Consider the following 15,076-nt stretch of genomic DNA (forward strand, 5'->3'; position numbering starts at 1 on the left):
GCAACAGATTTGAACAGAGGTAGACAAGTCAAATATCCGTAATGAAGTCCTTCTAAAGTCAGCAAGGTATTGGTCAGACTCCGTGTGCTTGTACAAGTCTCACTGAGCTGTGCGAGCTTAGACAGAACAAGGATGGAACAAGCCAAAAAACATGACTGAGCAATGACATTCAAAGATCTCCGAGTTTGGTCAGTGGCATTAAACGTTTAGTACTATCGTGGAATTAGCTTTTGACTGTAAAGTTGTTGTGTGTTACTAGTATTCAAGTATTTCGTAAGTCCCTTTGGAACTTATGGTGAAACATCTTTCACACCTTTTGCTGGCTATTGTTGAAAACAGCTGTTCTCACAAGCAAGTATTACGGAAGGAGGAACATTTCCATTTAGATTCACCTGTCTGCCTAATACAGTAAACATCTCCTTAAATGTAACACAACTACACACTTTCAAGTAAGAAAAAAAAACAACAAAACAAAACCCCAAACATAAACCAAAAAAAACCCACCAAACAAACATTGCTGACTACATTTTCTTGCTTCCCTTTGTTAGTTAGAAGGGCTACTGACTGTCTCAAATCTGAGGCAGTTCTTCACAGTAAATATATGAGGGGATCTTACATCCTCCACTGAGACTACACACACAGGCAAAATACTAAGACAAAAGGATATTAAAATTTGACAAAACTTATGAACAGCATCCAGTAGACAGTACTCAAATCTTCTGTAAGCAAGCCAACCCAAGGGTATGCTTATCAGCAATTATCTCTCATCTGGGACGAAGTAAACAGATTTATCATATTACTTATTATTTGTTACTCTACTACCAAGGAGGATTTACATGGGTGAAAAGGGCCATTTTTAGAATTTGTAAAAACAAATAATGTAGCATAAATCACAGCATATTAATCTTCACAAACAACTGCAAGAGTTTAATCTACCCATAACTGGCTGTCAACCAATAGCCCACTTTTAGTATGTAATCAACACAATTTTATTCTCTTTACTCTTAGAACTACATTTCTTTATTCTGCTGTAAGTTACACTGTGACATCAAAGACATCTTGATTTTAACTCTCTTCTAGAAAAGAGAGATGGAAGTGCACGTATGTATGTGTGAGAGAAAGGTAAATAAATACGAGAAACTTGATGTACAGCTGACAGCAAAATAACACTGGACCAGAACATTGCTTTTTTCCTTAAAATATTGGAAAACAGAAGAGAAAAGAAAAAAAAAAAACTAAGCATAGAACCTTAGAAGAGATAACTAGATCACAGTTCCTTCCAGCCTAGAGCTGAGCACAGTATTACTAACTCTCAGTCTTCAACAGCTACCAAGTAGCATCTCCGTCTACCCCTCTTGTTCCATGTTTGCATGAAAGATAACATCCACTATTGGTCCGAGTTACTCTACTAGCTCCAATACGATAGCTCAGCACAATGAGCCTTGTGGGTCTCAACAGATAACTCCCAATTCTGCTGTTGCCCCTGAAAATGATGGTAAGATGCTATATACTGGAATTGGTATATACTGTCAAATCTTTAAATTTAAAGAAATTACAGATAAAAGTACTTTAAGATGAGAGTGTAAGACGAATTTTCAAAAATTAGGGCACACAAGAATTACGGGTACACGCGGAACTTTACTTTGGGCCACCTCTGTACTTGTACTACTGTGTGCTATAATATAGTGTAAATGGATTAGCATGGAAAGTACCAGACAGAAAACATAAGCAAGTTGGTTAAATTTTAAGGATTACAAAGCATTAAGAGGCAGACAACAGTATTCCAACTATACACTTCATTAAAATGAAGAGAAATACAAAGCACTGATTACAGAGGATTTTGATAAAGCTACACCAAAAGCCAAACGTACATACTCTGTAGATTACTGTAGAGTGTACTGTATACTGTAGTACAAAAATTAAGACATATGGACATATAGTCTGGGGAGAATTTTTCACTGTAAGTACAGCTGCTGTAATACAGTTGGAGAGCAAATTCTCAGTATTGCCATTCCTAGTCCAAAATCCAAAAATACAGGTTGCAACACTGGTCTACGCTCATCACCAGAGTTTCTTACCCGGAAAGAGTAAATTCACAGCTCCTGTCTCCTAGAACCAATGTTCTGCTTTAAACACAAAATATTAATCTCTGTTTTTTTCCCCGCTCCAGGAGATAACTTCAGATTTGACAGCATACTTAAATCTATTTGTTTTTTCTAGTTTGCCATCTATATTCAGGGAAACACGACAGATTGTTGAAAAAAATCTTAATCTTCCAGGAGTATGAGGTTTTATTGTTGGTCAGATTTTAGTTCATCCTATGTTAGAAAAAATATTGGAGATTACAATAGTGAACCCCTTAAGCACTGTAATAATTCTTCTCATAAATATACTTTGAGAGATTCACCTCTAATATATATACCTGATTCTTCTCATTATAAGCACTAGGAGACCACAGCTGTATTATGAGTATTCATTCTTTTAGTCTCAATTTGGTTTACATAACTGCAAGCACATAGAATTTTAGAAAAAGGGGCCTTATTGAAACAGGTATGAATAAATGGATATTTTTGATTTTAAAATACTTTTTCCATTGTATTGCTCAAAACAGTAGTGCAGGTGGGGCTCCTTGTGTTACTGCCACAGCTGATTGGTTTTCAATTCAAACAGCTCCAGCTCTAGCCACGATCTACGAAGATATGAACAGCTTGCTCACGTGATCTAAACATAGCTGATGTCTTCCTGAGCGCATGGGCTGGAAGAGAAAACCTACTTAGTTCCGAATCACAAAATAATTCATGTTGGGACAGACATCCAAGGGAGCATCTGGTCCAATCTCCTGCTCAGTGCAACACTAACAACACTGAAGCCAGACCAGGCTGCTCAGAGATGTGGCTGGATCTCGAAAACCATCAAGGACAGAGATTTCTGGAATCTCTGGGAGTAATCTGTTCCAATGCTTGACTATCCCCATAGTGAAAAAAAAGTCTCCCATTTCAGTTTATGACCACTGACTCTCATCCTCCTGCTGTGCAGTTTTAAGTAAGCTTGGCTCCACCATCTTGGTAACTTCTTAGGTCCCGGAAGGCTGCTGTTAGGTTCCCCCAAAGCCTTCTCTTTTCCAGGCTGAACTTGCCCAGCTCACTCAGCCTCTCCTTGTGGAGTAGATACACCGGTGTATTTTGCCATGATTTAACTGTAAAATTAGTCATTTTCTTTTGCTCACCTTCTGTAATGTGTTAAAGATAATACAGAACCTCTAAGAAAAAAAGTATAAATTTAGGATATTTATATAGTTACTCATTAAAGCAGTCTGGAAACAGACTGCAGTGAAGGGTAAAATAACTACAGGTTTGTCTTGGTGACATTTCTTCACAAAGAAAATAAACACTCCAGCTGGGAGGGAATGCATTCTATAGGTATTTGGAAAATCTATTAAAAAAAAATGTTATTGAGAAAGACAGAAGGAAACCTCTGAATGTTACACCCTGAAAGCACATAAAACTACTCAAAAGGGGAGGGGCCAATTATTTCATTAACAGTTTTCAAGAATACCAATAAGAGCAGTTAAGATTTTTTTCAGAACAAAGTGACCAATGTCTCCCAGCGTGCTGTGCCAGTTCTGTGCACCTGGTACTCTAACAAAACTGAAATTCATCCGGGGACACACACAAGAACTGAAGCAGAGCTTTAGAGAGACATGACTGTCATTTGAAACAAAACATCACCAAGTAATTAAACAATTTGTAGAATACAAACAACTTTCAAGCACAAATAGTTTCAGCAATTCTCTTTGATAACTTCAAGGTAAAAAACAGCCAGAAGTCCACTTACCTTTTGACTACTATGGAAAGTTTAATTAATTCCAATGTATCCATTTGTTCACAGATGTTTTGAATTTAAACTGATTTTTCCTTCCAAGGCAGAAGCTGTACCATGAGAACATCAGATAATACTTTTCTTAAATCCAAGAAAAGAAAATCACAATTTACATGAGCAATATACGACTTGAATCCATGAATCCCCCATTTTGTAAAGGTACGCATGTTACTACTTACAGGGGAAATAAAAAGCGACATTTTTATATTTATCTTTGAAAACTTCATCGAAATGTTACAATTTTGAAGCTAATGAGGTTTGTTTGCTTTGTTTTATTAGAAAAAATACTCAGGCAAGGTCTACAATCATCTGTCAATTATAAATGACTTACAAGAAACTCATGAAGCAATAAAATTAAAAAAATACAAATACAAACTATATCTGAAACACTTCTATTTGGCAATTTTATAACAAATTCAAAAAAAGAAACAAAGATTACGGATTACTTTATAGGTACAGAAAAAGCAGTAGGTGAAGTGCTCAAGCAAAAAAAAAAAAAAAAAACCAAAACCAAAACACTGCATTTTTTCAAAAATAAAGTCACATCACTACAGATTTTATGAATAATACCCTTATTAAACAACCATTCCAGAACATCTTATATTAGTGGTGCTTTTAATCTGCACTTCATTTCGTTTGATATGATTTTTTTTGTGTGTATATAAGTAACATTTTTAACCCACTGGAGCTAAGCAAGACTCTCATGTCAGTACCAATGCAGAATGCATTTGTATTATATTAGGATATGCTCACTTCTGCAACCAAAGGGTTACTTTAATTTTTATTCTATTTAATAAAAATTTAGTGTAAAAACTGCTGGTTATTAGTTTCACTGTAGTAAATTCCTCCCCAATAAGGAGGACTAACTCTGCAGTTTGACTGCAAATATCCATACAAATTTTACATATTAGTTCCTTCCAACAGCAAGGAAAAAACTAATTTCATGTTCACTATTAGAAAGGAGTGCCATGAATTAATTATGGGTACTATTCATCCCTCTAAGATTTCTGGGAAGGATGTTCAATGTATTTTTGTTCTTACAACAGATTAACAGTAGTATATATAGTCCCTTAGGTATGTAAAAGAAGGGTTTTTTTATTGTTAAGGAAGGTGCTTTTTTTAAACAATTCTTCTGGCAGCACTAGTGAATTACAATATCCTTCAATATTATTTCTACCATAATATATACATTTTAACTTTCATGCCTCTAGAAAAACATCTACAGTACATTTCATAATATAAAAATATATTACAAATCTGCTGAAATATTTACAAGCAATGTCCTATTATCTATATGCAACATTTTTGTCTCCATACAAAGACTAACAGGTTAGACACATCTCTATTTGTCAGTTAAAAAAATCCATGGTTTCTTGCTTATTAAGCAAGAAAATGATTTTACTTTCCTTTTCAAAGCCAACTTTGGTGCATAAAGGATTCAATTTCTAGATTATTTTTTTTAAAAAATACCATTTTCTTTACATCTAGAAAACATTAGGCCAAATAAAAAAAGTATACTTTACAAGTGAATGGGGATCCTAAAGGGTCAAAAAAGTAAAATAAAACACCAATATAACTAACTGCTTATGTAGAGGTTTTTCAAAAACCATCCATTGGTACGGATCACATAAAAGCAGATCTCAATAACATACTACACTACTCCTGAAAAGGGGGTCAGACATACTGCAACACTCTTTAACATCTGTAAACCGTACTATATGTATTCATAGTTGATTGGAAAAGACAAGCATTCCATCAACATTTGTTTAAACGTTACAATCCAACATATTTTAGGGATCTGCAAAAGGACACGAGATTACAAATGACGAATGATTACTATCCACCATACTCAAAGGGCAACAGGATAATCCCTTGGTAGCTGTTTTATTGTCTGGCATGTGTTATATGTAGTTAACATTGACAAGAAGCCTAATAGCTTGTTAATAGTTCTCCTGGGAATTGTGAGGAAATGGTGATGGTTACTTTTTCTTTTCATCAAATATAAACTATTGTATTCACTAAAGAAAAAAGCAGCTTAAAGAAGCAAGCATGCAAAGCCTTTTAGTTGTTCCACTAAGTTGCCAGAAGAGTGTTTGCTCAGTCTCCCACTGTACCATTCCATGAAAATGTGGATATACAGTAATATATTAATATATTCCACGGAAGCATCAACTTCATTCACAGAATGTTTACACTAAGCATAAATATTTATCTAAGAAAAAAAAAAAAAGGATGGGATTTGACTAATGTGCAACTTTCTTTCTAAATCCATTGTCAGTGACTAAGACTGCAGGTGTCCCCACTTGCTTGGTTTTTACCTCTTCAACCTCTTCTGGGGCATTGTTCTGTAAAAGAAGATAGTTCAGCTTTACATAAAGATCCTGAGATGTAAATTTGAGTCAGCTAGAGTATACTATGAAATCATGACTATATAAAATCTACTTTCATTTAATTTGATTAAAACTGAAAGCCACTTTAGATGATCCCATATTGTTGTACATTTCAGATAATTATTTCAAACTTTCTATTGAAGTCATCATTTTAGCATGACATTAATAGCTCTCACTGAATTCCCTTAACCACTTTTTTCCCTTCCAAAGTTTTGGTCTTCAACTTTATTTCTTTGATCTCCCACAGTTGGCCCCAAAGTTCTTTTTAATCACACACTGATCTATACTGCTAAAAATCTAGTACATTATGTGAGGGGACCTTAATTTTATTTGGGAGAGCTAGAAAGGGTTGCTCTTTTTCCAAGGACTTAATACCAAAGATAATTACATTTTTATTTTAAAAGGTTATTTTTTCCTTTTCAAATCAAACTAATGTATCAAGTTCTGCAAAGGTAATCAATATAAAGATGATTAACACCTAAATTAGATTATAAAACAGTCACTGTGTTAAGCAGTTTTAAAACACACAATCCAATTTCCTCATAATATTTTTATGATTTACCGTTAACATCAGTAATTCATCTACTAAAGTAAGTATTTTGAATACTTACATTTACAAAGATAGAAGATATAGTATGATGACTTATTTTCATATTGTAAAACAAGTTTTCATTAATTTGATTAGTGAAATACACTGCATATTAAAGGTGAACTGAAAGGCTTATTGTATATCAAGACCTCAGATTAGTGTTCTAGTTACTCCTTTAGACACTAGGTCACTGGATGTTAAGGAAGAAACATAGGAACACTGAACTTCTGTTATGGCAGAAAAAACTTTTTTTTTCCCTGACCCATTTTCACGACTGTTTAATATAAGTCATAGATATGTATATTTGTATATTTGGACATTCAAAAATTTAAGAGTGAATTAAGCATTTCAGATTACCTTTAAAAACTGTACACGCACAGAACCGTGGGTACTGACAATTATGTGAGCATACTAATAAAGAGGGGGGGGATCAGGAAATTATTAGAAACAAGATTGATTAGAAGCCAATTGGAAGTCCTAGAAACACAAATGTGAATGCAGTTTAAAAACAAGTAACATGTACTGTCCCTTTCTGTCCTCCTCCAAAGAATCTTGTATTAAAAAATAACAGTACTTGTATACAAGTACAGATTTCAAGGTAATACTGCAAGTATTACAGTTGAATATAAAATATGTAAAGATAAATTTGGACTTTAAAAAAATTGGTATACAAACCAGTATGTGATCTTAACAGAAGTGATCTTTCAGGATTCCACTGTATGTACCTCCTTTACTAGAATTTCTGTACACCAAGCACAAAAAAGTAAAATACACTTGGTAAATACACATATTCCCCGTTTCTCAGTAACTAGAGTTCAGTTCAAGAAGTTAAGTAATTCTGAAACAACTTAAGACCCCAGTACTTAACTCCTGGACGCTGACAGGATTGAGGCTCCCTGGTCTGGTGCATAATGCATTAGCAATCCTGATTTTCCAACGTCAAAAAGTTAAGTGAGGCTTAAGATATATTTAAGTAAAGAAAGTTTCAAAATTAGGACGTTACCTGTATATGTTTGGGTCCAGAAGCAAGGCAGTATCTTTTGGTAGTTTTGATAAATGAACTACTTTAGTTTTTAACTGATGTCGCTCACTTTCATTTACCCACACATCAGGCAGACTATGAATAAATAAAATAAAAATATTCAAAAAAGATCAACCGTTTTTCTTACCATAAAATTATGCGGTAAACTAGTACATATGAAGTTTTTTAAAGTAATCTTCACATTTCACTGGTTAAAAAGCATCTTCACTGGAATGAGGAAAAGACAGCCAATCTTTACACTTCAAAGATTTTCAAGTTCTCAGTATGAAAAAGATACTAAACAGAATTTAGATTATTCTAGAGGAATATTAAGCTAAACATACAATGATAATGGTACTACATTCTCCATTTTAAAAATTTAATGTGAAAATGAGGAGCAGGGAAAAAACCACATCTTTGAAAATACTTTATTTTACTGGGCATAAAATTCTTTGATGCTGTCAAAAAAGGTAAGTAAAGGCCAGAATATACTGCAGCCACTGAGCTTTGAGTTACACTAATTTGCTTGCTCCAAGTTCAAAGCTTTCAATGTCAAAATGCTCCAACTTTGCTGAAGTTAATAGTTTGATTATCTGCTGAGGAAATCCAGGCAATCACCACAAAATATTTCGGCTATGTAACAGTTCTCATTGTGAGAGGGAATAAAACTTGGTCTTTACGCATTAAATGGAATTGCTGCTTCAGTGCCACCTGCAGTGAAACTCAGGGAAGAGGGCTGGAGATAACATACACAATTGATCTTGGTTTGAAACCAAACGTGCCTACTTCAGAGTGGTTTGCATTGTTGCCTCTTTTACTGAAAGCACATTGTGTTTTTAAGGCCCTGCTGAGGTTTTCGGGTAACACATGGTTAAGAGAGGCACTGGGCTTGCAGAAGTCATTAGTGTGTTACTGAAAACCCACTTTCCTGCCTCCTTCCAAAAGTTAGCATTGACCAAGCCTGTGCAGAACAAACAAGCGATCCATTTTACTTCCACTACTGGAAGGAAAAAACAAAAACAAAACAAACCCCCAAAAAGAAAAAAAAAAAAAAACAAAAACAAAAAACACCCCCCCAAAACCCAACCAAAATCCAACAACCCTCTGATATAATTTTCAGCCCATATACATTTTTTTTTACATGACCTAGGAGCCAAAAATTAATTTCAGGTTGGGAAGAAAAAAATTTAAGTTTGTAATTAAGAATTCTAACATTTTAAAACAAGTTTCAAATTGAGTAACTCAACATTTAAGACTATCTAAATGAAAGTTCTTTCTCTGACCAAAGCTATATGCAATTTCACAGACTTTTGCAAATTATTAAACTGAATCTCTGTTTTTCAGCAATGAAAGTCAGCTGTAACTCAAAGTCATTTTTTTGGGTAAGCCACCCTAAAAATGAAGTGAAATAGAGAACTTCTATCCCAGCAGGAAAAGGAGTTTCTCCAATGATACTTTTCCCTTTTCAGATGAAGGTGGAAGAAAAAAAGAAAACAATGGGGCAGCGGGGGGTTGGGGTGGGCAGGGGAGACACACCCAGGAGGCACTCTATATATCTTCTAAGGTTTAATACAGATCATGAAAGGCGACAAATCATCATAAGACTTTTTTTTAAATAAAGCCAAAGCCAGTTTTTTGACAAGCAACATTTGGAAGACCTTTTTAGTAGAAGCTATATGCTGCAGATGTAAAATGATACGAACAGCAAACAGTAAAACTTTTCACATGCAAAGACTATTTGAAATATAAATAAAGACAACAACTCAGTAAGCTAAGTACTGGCACAAAGAATAAAATCCTGCTCTAAAAAAAAATTTTATAAGTTACTTCCCTCTTGTACAGGAAATGGGTTAAAGACTACTATTTATTTTCCTGAAAAAATACTGAATGTACAGATAACTTGGAGTAGTTTAACAGTTTCTCAGGATGACTCAGAGTAGAAAAAGTTAAATCATTATTACTAGCTCCATCCGAAAGGCTGAAGAATAGCTCAGCACAATGGAAAGTAATGATCATGACTGCATTCAACTTTTCTAAAGTGTGAGTACATTTACTGTGTAAGACAGATGGATGAGATGAGCCATGGTACCTTGTATTTGCTATTCTTAACTGTAATAATCAAGATGAAATTGAATCTACCGAATACTCAATAATTCAAAACTACATCATTCAGTGCAGGAAATATACCCTCTACCCAACCCACAAATGCAAGGAATATCAATATAAAACACATTATTCCTTTGACCTGACCAGCGAAATCTGCATTTTATCAGGCATGTCTTAACATTACTGAGTAACTTGTCTTCTCCAATGTAGATATTCTAAAATTGTATTCATCTGCATGAGCAAAATCTGATTTGACTCTGCATTAGAAAAAAGTACTGATTTTTTTTAATTTACTTTTCACGTTCCCAGACTGTTATATGCTTTTTAAATGCTTTTTATCTTAAAATGCAATTAACTGTCTTTATCTGTAATATTTTAATAAGAATAATTTCAGAATGCTGTTGCATATAGTATTACCAGCTGTCCTAAGAGGAAGCAAAAAACTACTCTTTTTACTAGAGCATTTTAGTTATTCTCTCCCAAGTTTCAATTCAACTTGCAGTCTACAAGTGCTGCGATGAGCAGCAAAAGCTACGAACACTTTAAAATTGCACCAAAATGCCAAATATTGCTGCAGATAAGTTATCAGCAACTCTAGTTCTCTGCAAATAAAAGTTATAATAGATTCACACTGCCAAGTTCACACTACTGCACATGACTAATTTGGGACACCACAAAACTGAGTAATTTAAACTACTTCACCAAAGCAAAGGTAAATTTCTGTTATGCTAAGGCTTTGCATCATGATCCCACTCATTTAAAAGCAGCACTGACTCTAAAAAATCCCCTTGTTCTAAAAATTAGTTGCATGAACTACGACTATTTCAGATGAAACTTAAGACATCCTTACCTAACGAATTCTACCAATTTAGAGATATCTTCCTGGTAAAACTGAAGTTCCTTTGAAGAAAGGGCCTCCAAACCTGCATGTCCTACCTAATTATGTAGTTATTCACAGAATCACAGAATCACAGAATCACAGAATGTTAGGGATTGGAAGGGACCTCGAAAGATCATCTAGTCCAATCCCCCTGCCGGGGCAGGATTGCCTAGACCATATCACACAGGAACGCGTCCAGGCGGGTTTTGAATGTCTCCAGACAAGGAGACTCCACAACCTCTCTGGGCAGCCTGTTCCAGTGTTCGGTCACCCTCACCGTAAAGAAGTTTTTCCTCATATTTATGTGGAACCTCCTGTGCTCCAGCTTGCACCCATTGCCCCTTGTCCTGTCAAGGGATGTCACTGAGAAGAGCCTGGCTCCATCCTCTTGACACTTGCCCTTTACATATTTATAAACATTAATGAGGTCACCCCTCAGTCTCCTCTTCTCCAAGCTAAAGAGACCCGGCTCCCTCAGCCTCTCCTCATAAGGGAGATGTTCCACTCCCTTCATCATCTTCGTGGCTCTGCGCTGGACTCTCTCTAGCAGTTCCCTGTCCTTCTTGAACTGAGGGGCCCAGAACTGGACACAATATTCCAGATGCGGCCTCACCAGGGCAGAGTAGAGGGGGAGGAGAACCTCTCTCGACCTGCTGACCACACCCCTTCTAATACAGCCCAGGATGCCATTGGCCTTCTTGGCCACAATGGCACACTGCTGGCTCATGGTCATCCTGTTGTCCACTAGGACCCCCAGGTCCCTTTCCCCTACGCTGCTCTCCAACAGCTCTGTCCCCAACTTGTACTGGTACATGGGGTTGCTCTTGCCCAGATGCAGGACTCTACACTTGCCCTTGTTATATTTCATTAAATTTCTCCCCGCCCAACTCTCCAGCCTGTCCAGGTCTCTCTGAATGGCTGCGCAGCCTTCCGGCATCTCAGCCACTCCTCCCAGTTTTGTGTCATCAGCGAACTTGCTGACAGCGCACTCTATTCCCTCATCCAAGTCATTAATGAATATATTGAATAGAACTGGTCCCAGAACCGACCCTTGCGGAACTCCGCTAGACACAGACCTCCAACTGGACTCTGTCCCGCTGACCACTACTCTCTGGCTTCTTTCCTTCAGCCAGTTTACAATCCACCTCACTACCCGATCATCCAGACCACACTTCCCCAGTTTAGCTGCGAGGATGCCGTGGGAGACTGTGTCAAACGCTTTCCTGAAATCGAGATAGACCACATCCACAGCTTTACCATCATCTATCCAACGGGTTACGTCCTCATAAAAGGCTATCAAGTTGGTTGAGCAAGACTTCCCGTTGGTGAAGCCATGCTGAGTGCCCCTAATGATCCCCCTATCCTTGATGTGCCTAGAGACAGCACCAAGAACAAGTTGCTCCATCACCTTTCCAGGGATGGAGGTGAGGCTGACTGGTCTATAGTTACCCGGGTCCTCCTTCCTGCCCTTTTTGAAGACTGGAGTGACATTCGCTTTCCTCCAGTCCTCAGGCACCTCTCCTGTTGCCCACAACTTAGCAAATATGATGGAGAGTGGCCGAGCAATGACTTCCGCCAGCTCCCTCAGCACCCGCGGGTGCATCCCATCGGGGCCCATGGATTTATGGACATCCAGGTTGCTTAATTGGTCCCTGACCCAGCCCTCATCAACCAAGACAGATTCCTCCTCTATCCTGACTTCTTCTGGGGCCTCAGGGGTCCGAGGCTCCTCAGGACAGCCTCCAGCAGTATAGACAGAGGCAAAGAAAGCATTCAGTAACTCCGCCTTCTTTTTATCCTCTGTCTCCAGGACCCCCACCTCATTCATCAGTGGGCCTACATTGCCTCTAGTGTTGGCTTTACCTGCAATGTATTTGAAGAAGCCCTTTCTGTTGTCCTTGACCTCTCTTGCAAGGTTTAATTCCAAGGAGGCCTTAGCTTTCCTAGTTGCCTCCCTACATCCTCTGACAACAGACTTATATTCCTCCCAAGTGGCCAGCCCCTCCTTCCACGATCTGTACACCCTCTTCTTCCACTTGAGTTTGCCCAGCAGTTCCCTGTTCAACCATGCAGGTCTCCTGGTACCCTTCCTTGACTTCCTACCTGTTGGGATGCTCTGATCTTGAGCTCGGAAGAAGCAGTCCTTGAACGCTAACCAACTATTCATCTCCATGTGAACTAAATGTCTCAGTAACTTCCATCTTAATGTGAACTAAACGTCCCAGTAACTTCATGTGAATGCAGGACTATGGATCCAGGAATTGGTATGCAGGAGTATGCATCCCAGAAATAAATTCTATTATAATTACTCTTACCTTTAAAAGGAAAAGAAGTTAATCATCTTCAAACTTGTGGAAAACACGGAACATACAGCTACTGCCTCTCCTGAAACTACTCTGCTTACTGCTCTTCCTCAGCATAGTGCAAACCAAACATTTATTCTGCTTTTCTATATAATTAAGATCAAAATATTTACATATAAATTCTTTTCTGTGCCAGAAGAAAGAGATGAGATCTCAGCTATTTCAAAGTAGCACATAAATTATTTCTGAAGTACACTTACTACTTCATATGTCCCAAGCCTACCTAAGGGCAGTACCTTCATCCTGCATTACCCGCAAGGCTAATCATTTGGAACAAGGCAGAACTTCGGAAAAAAAAAAGAGAAAAAAGTAGCCAAATATGCTGGAAGAGTATTCCAAGCTTTGGTGAGAGTATCCAAAGAAGGAGCAATATGAGATGGATACATTAAAGGGCCAACTGTGGTTATTATACTGTTGAATTATGGCACCTGGGCAAAGGTTCTTGTAGTTCTACTGTTACACTGACGACTGTACATTTTTCAATACCTAGAAGTATTTTAGGATCATGATGAATCAGTGGGTAAAACAAAGTTGTCTCAGGGATAAACTTCTTCATGTATATGGCTGGCAAACCAACCTGAACTCCCCATTCAGTAATTAGAGGACCTTGTTATTAATACCCATAGTGACAAAATGCATCAAAAATACAGCTTCAAATTTACCTGAACTGGTATCAGAGTCTAAAGATGTGAAAGCTAAAGTAAAAATCAATTAAAGCATTGCTTATTATTTTTTAAACTTCTAAACTACTTTTTAAAAGGCATTTTTTAAACATGAACTTTAAATATTCAAATGCATAATATAATTTAGTGACAGACAGTTCATTTACCCCACTGTAAATCCTTCCCCATTTAAATCCTGTATCATATCACTAGCAATATACTCACATGTCCTCTGGTGTCCAATGAAGCAAGAGTTTTATTTTTCCAGAATCTTCTTTTCTTTTAGCTATTACCTGATAATAATTACATAAATCATAATTAAAACCAAATCTGCAGATTTTTTTTCTCAAAATCTGTTGTTATTCATGTTCAACTGGACATTCATAAAAGGTAAACTGTTTTACTCTTTGAAAGTTGTATTAATTCTACATATAGGTAGAATGTACATATCACTACTCAAGCCATTTTCGGCAAGGTTTAATATTTTCCTTTAACATTTGTCTACTGAGTTGTCCCTGGGAAAAAATTGCATCCTGTAAATAGTCGTCTTTCTTTTAAAAAAGTTCAAATTTTTAAGCAGCTACTCCAAAAGCTTTGAAGAACATGTATTCCTCTACAAATGCTCATGTTGTTCCACAAGACGTCTACAGAAGATGCAAGAAACTGATGCAGCTTATAGTTTGATTATAGCACTGCACAAGAATAAAATCTTCTCTCACAAATGCTTTGGCATCTGGACACACCGTATGTATAATTTTCTAGGTAACCTTTACTCATTCCTTTTCAATACCTAAACCAAGCACTGAATGAGGCAACAGCAAAGGCTTACAGAGATCGTTTAATGCATACATAATGAGGACCCTTAACACTGTAGAGAGTACACGTGCTACTGTTGTTGTATGAATGACAAATCATATGACATGTCAAAGACCTGTTGACGACTGGTAAGAGTTTAAGCAGAACATATGTACTCCATTAGTAAGGTCCCACACAAGAAGTGAGAACTCCTTTATCATAGTTTCTCATACTAACTCACAATAGACCAGCACATAAGATACTCTCCCAGAGAACAGAGTTTTTAGGTGCAGGACCCTGAAGCTAGACTCCCACCTTTAGCCAAGATAAAGTTAGAAATACACACAAAGTATAAAAAAGAAATCTGTTCATTTGAGTACAAATACATTCT

General features: G+C 36.9%; 1 protein-coding gene across 3 annotated transcripts in view; it reads right to left on the reverse strand.

Annotated features, from left to right (window-relative positions):
• Window positions 1–4,175: 4,175 nt before the first annotated feature.
• The window catches only part of AEBP2 (AE binding protein 2), a 54,231-nt gene continuing 43,330 nt past the window's right edge, over window positions 4,176–15,076 (reverse strand). The window contains exons 6-9 of one of the 3 annotated variants that reach the window (XM_068401053.1): window positions 14,116–14,183; window positions 7,862–7,975; window positions 7,534–7,600; window positions 4,176–6,224 (exon numbers count right to left, since the gene is read on the reverse strand). In XM_068401053.1, the coding sequence (XP_068257154.1) occupies window positions 7,546–7,600; window positions 7,862–7,975; window positions 14,116–14,183 (237 nt within the window). In that variant the 3' untranslated portion in view covers window positions 4,176–6,224; window positions 7,534–7,545. The remainder of the gene's footprint in view (window positions 6,225–7,533; window positions 7,601–7,861; window positions 7,976–14,115; window positions 14,184–15,076) is intronic. The other 2 variants (XM_068401055.1, XM_068401054.1) reach the window with 2 other exon arrangements.

The sequence above is a fragment of the Nyctibius grandis genome, chromosome 5 (assembly GCF_013368605.1).
Source record: "Nyctibius grandis isolate bNycGra1 chromosome 5, bNycGra1.pri, whole genome shotgun sequence".
NCBI classification, from domain to species: Eukaryota; Metazoa; Chordata; class Aves; order Nyctibiiformes; family Nyctibiidae; genus Nyctibius; species Nyctibius grandis.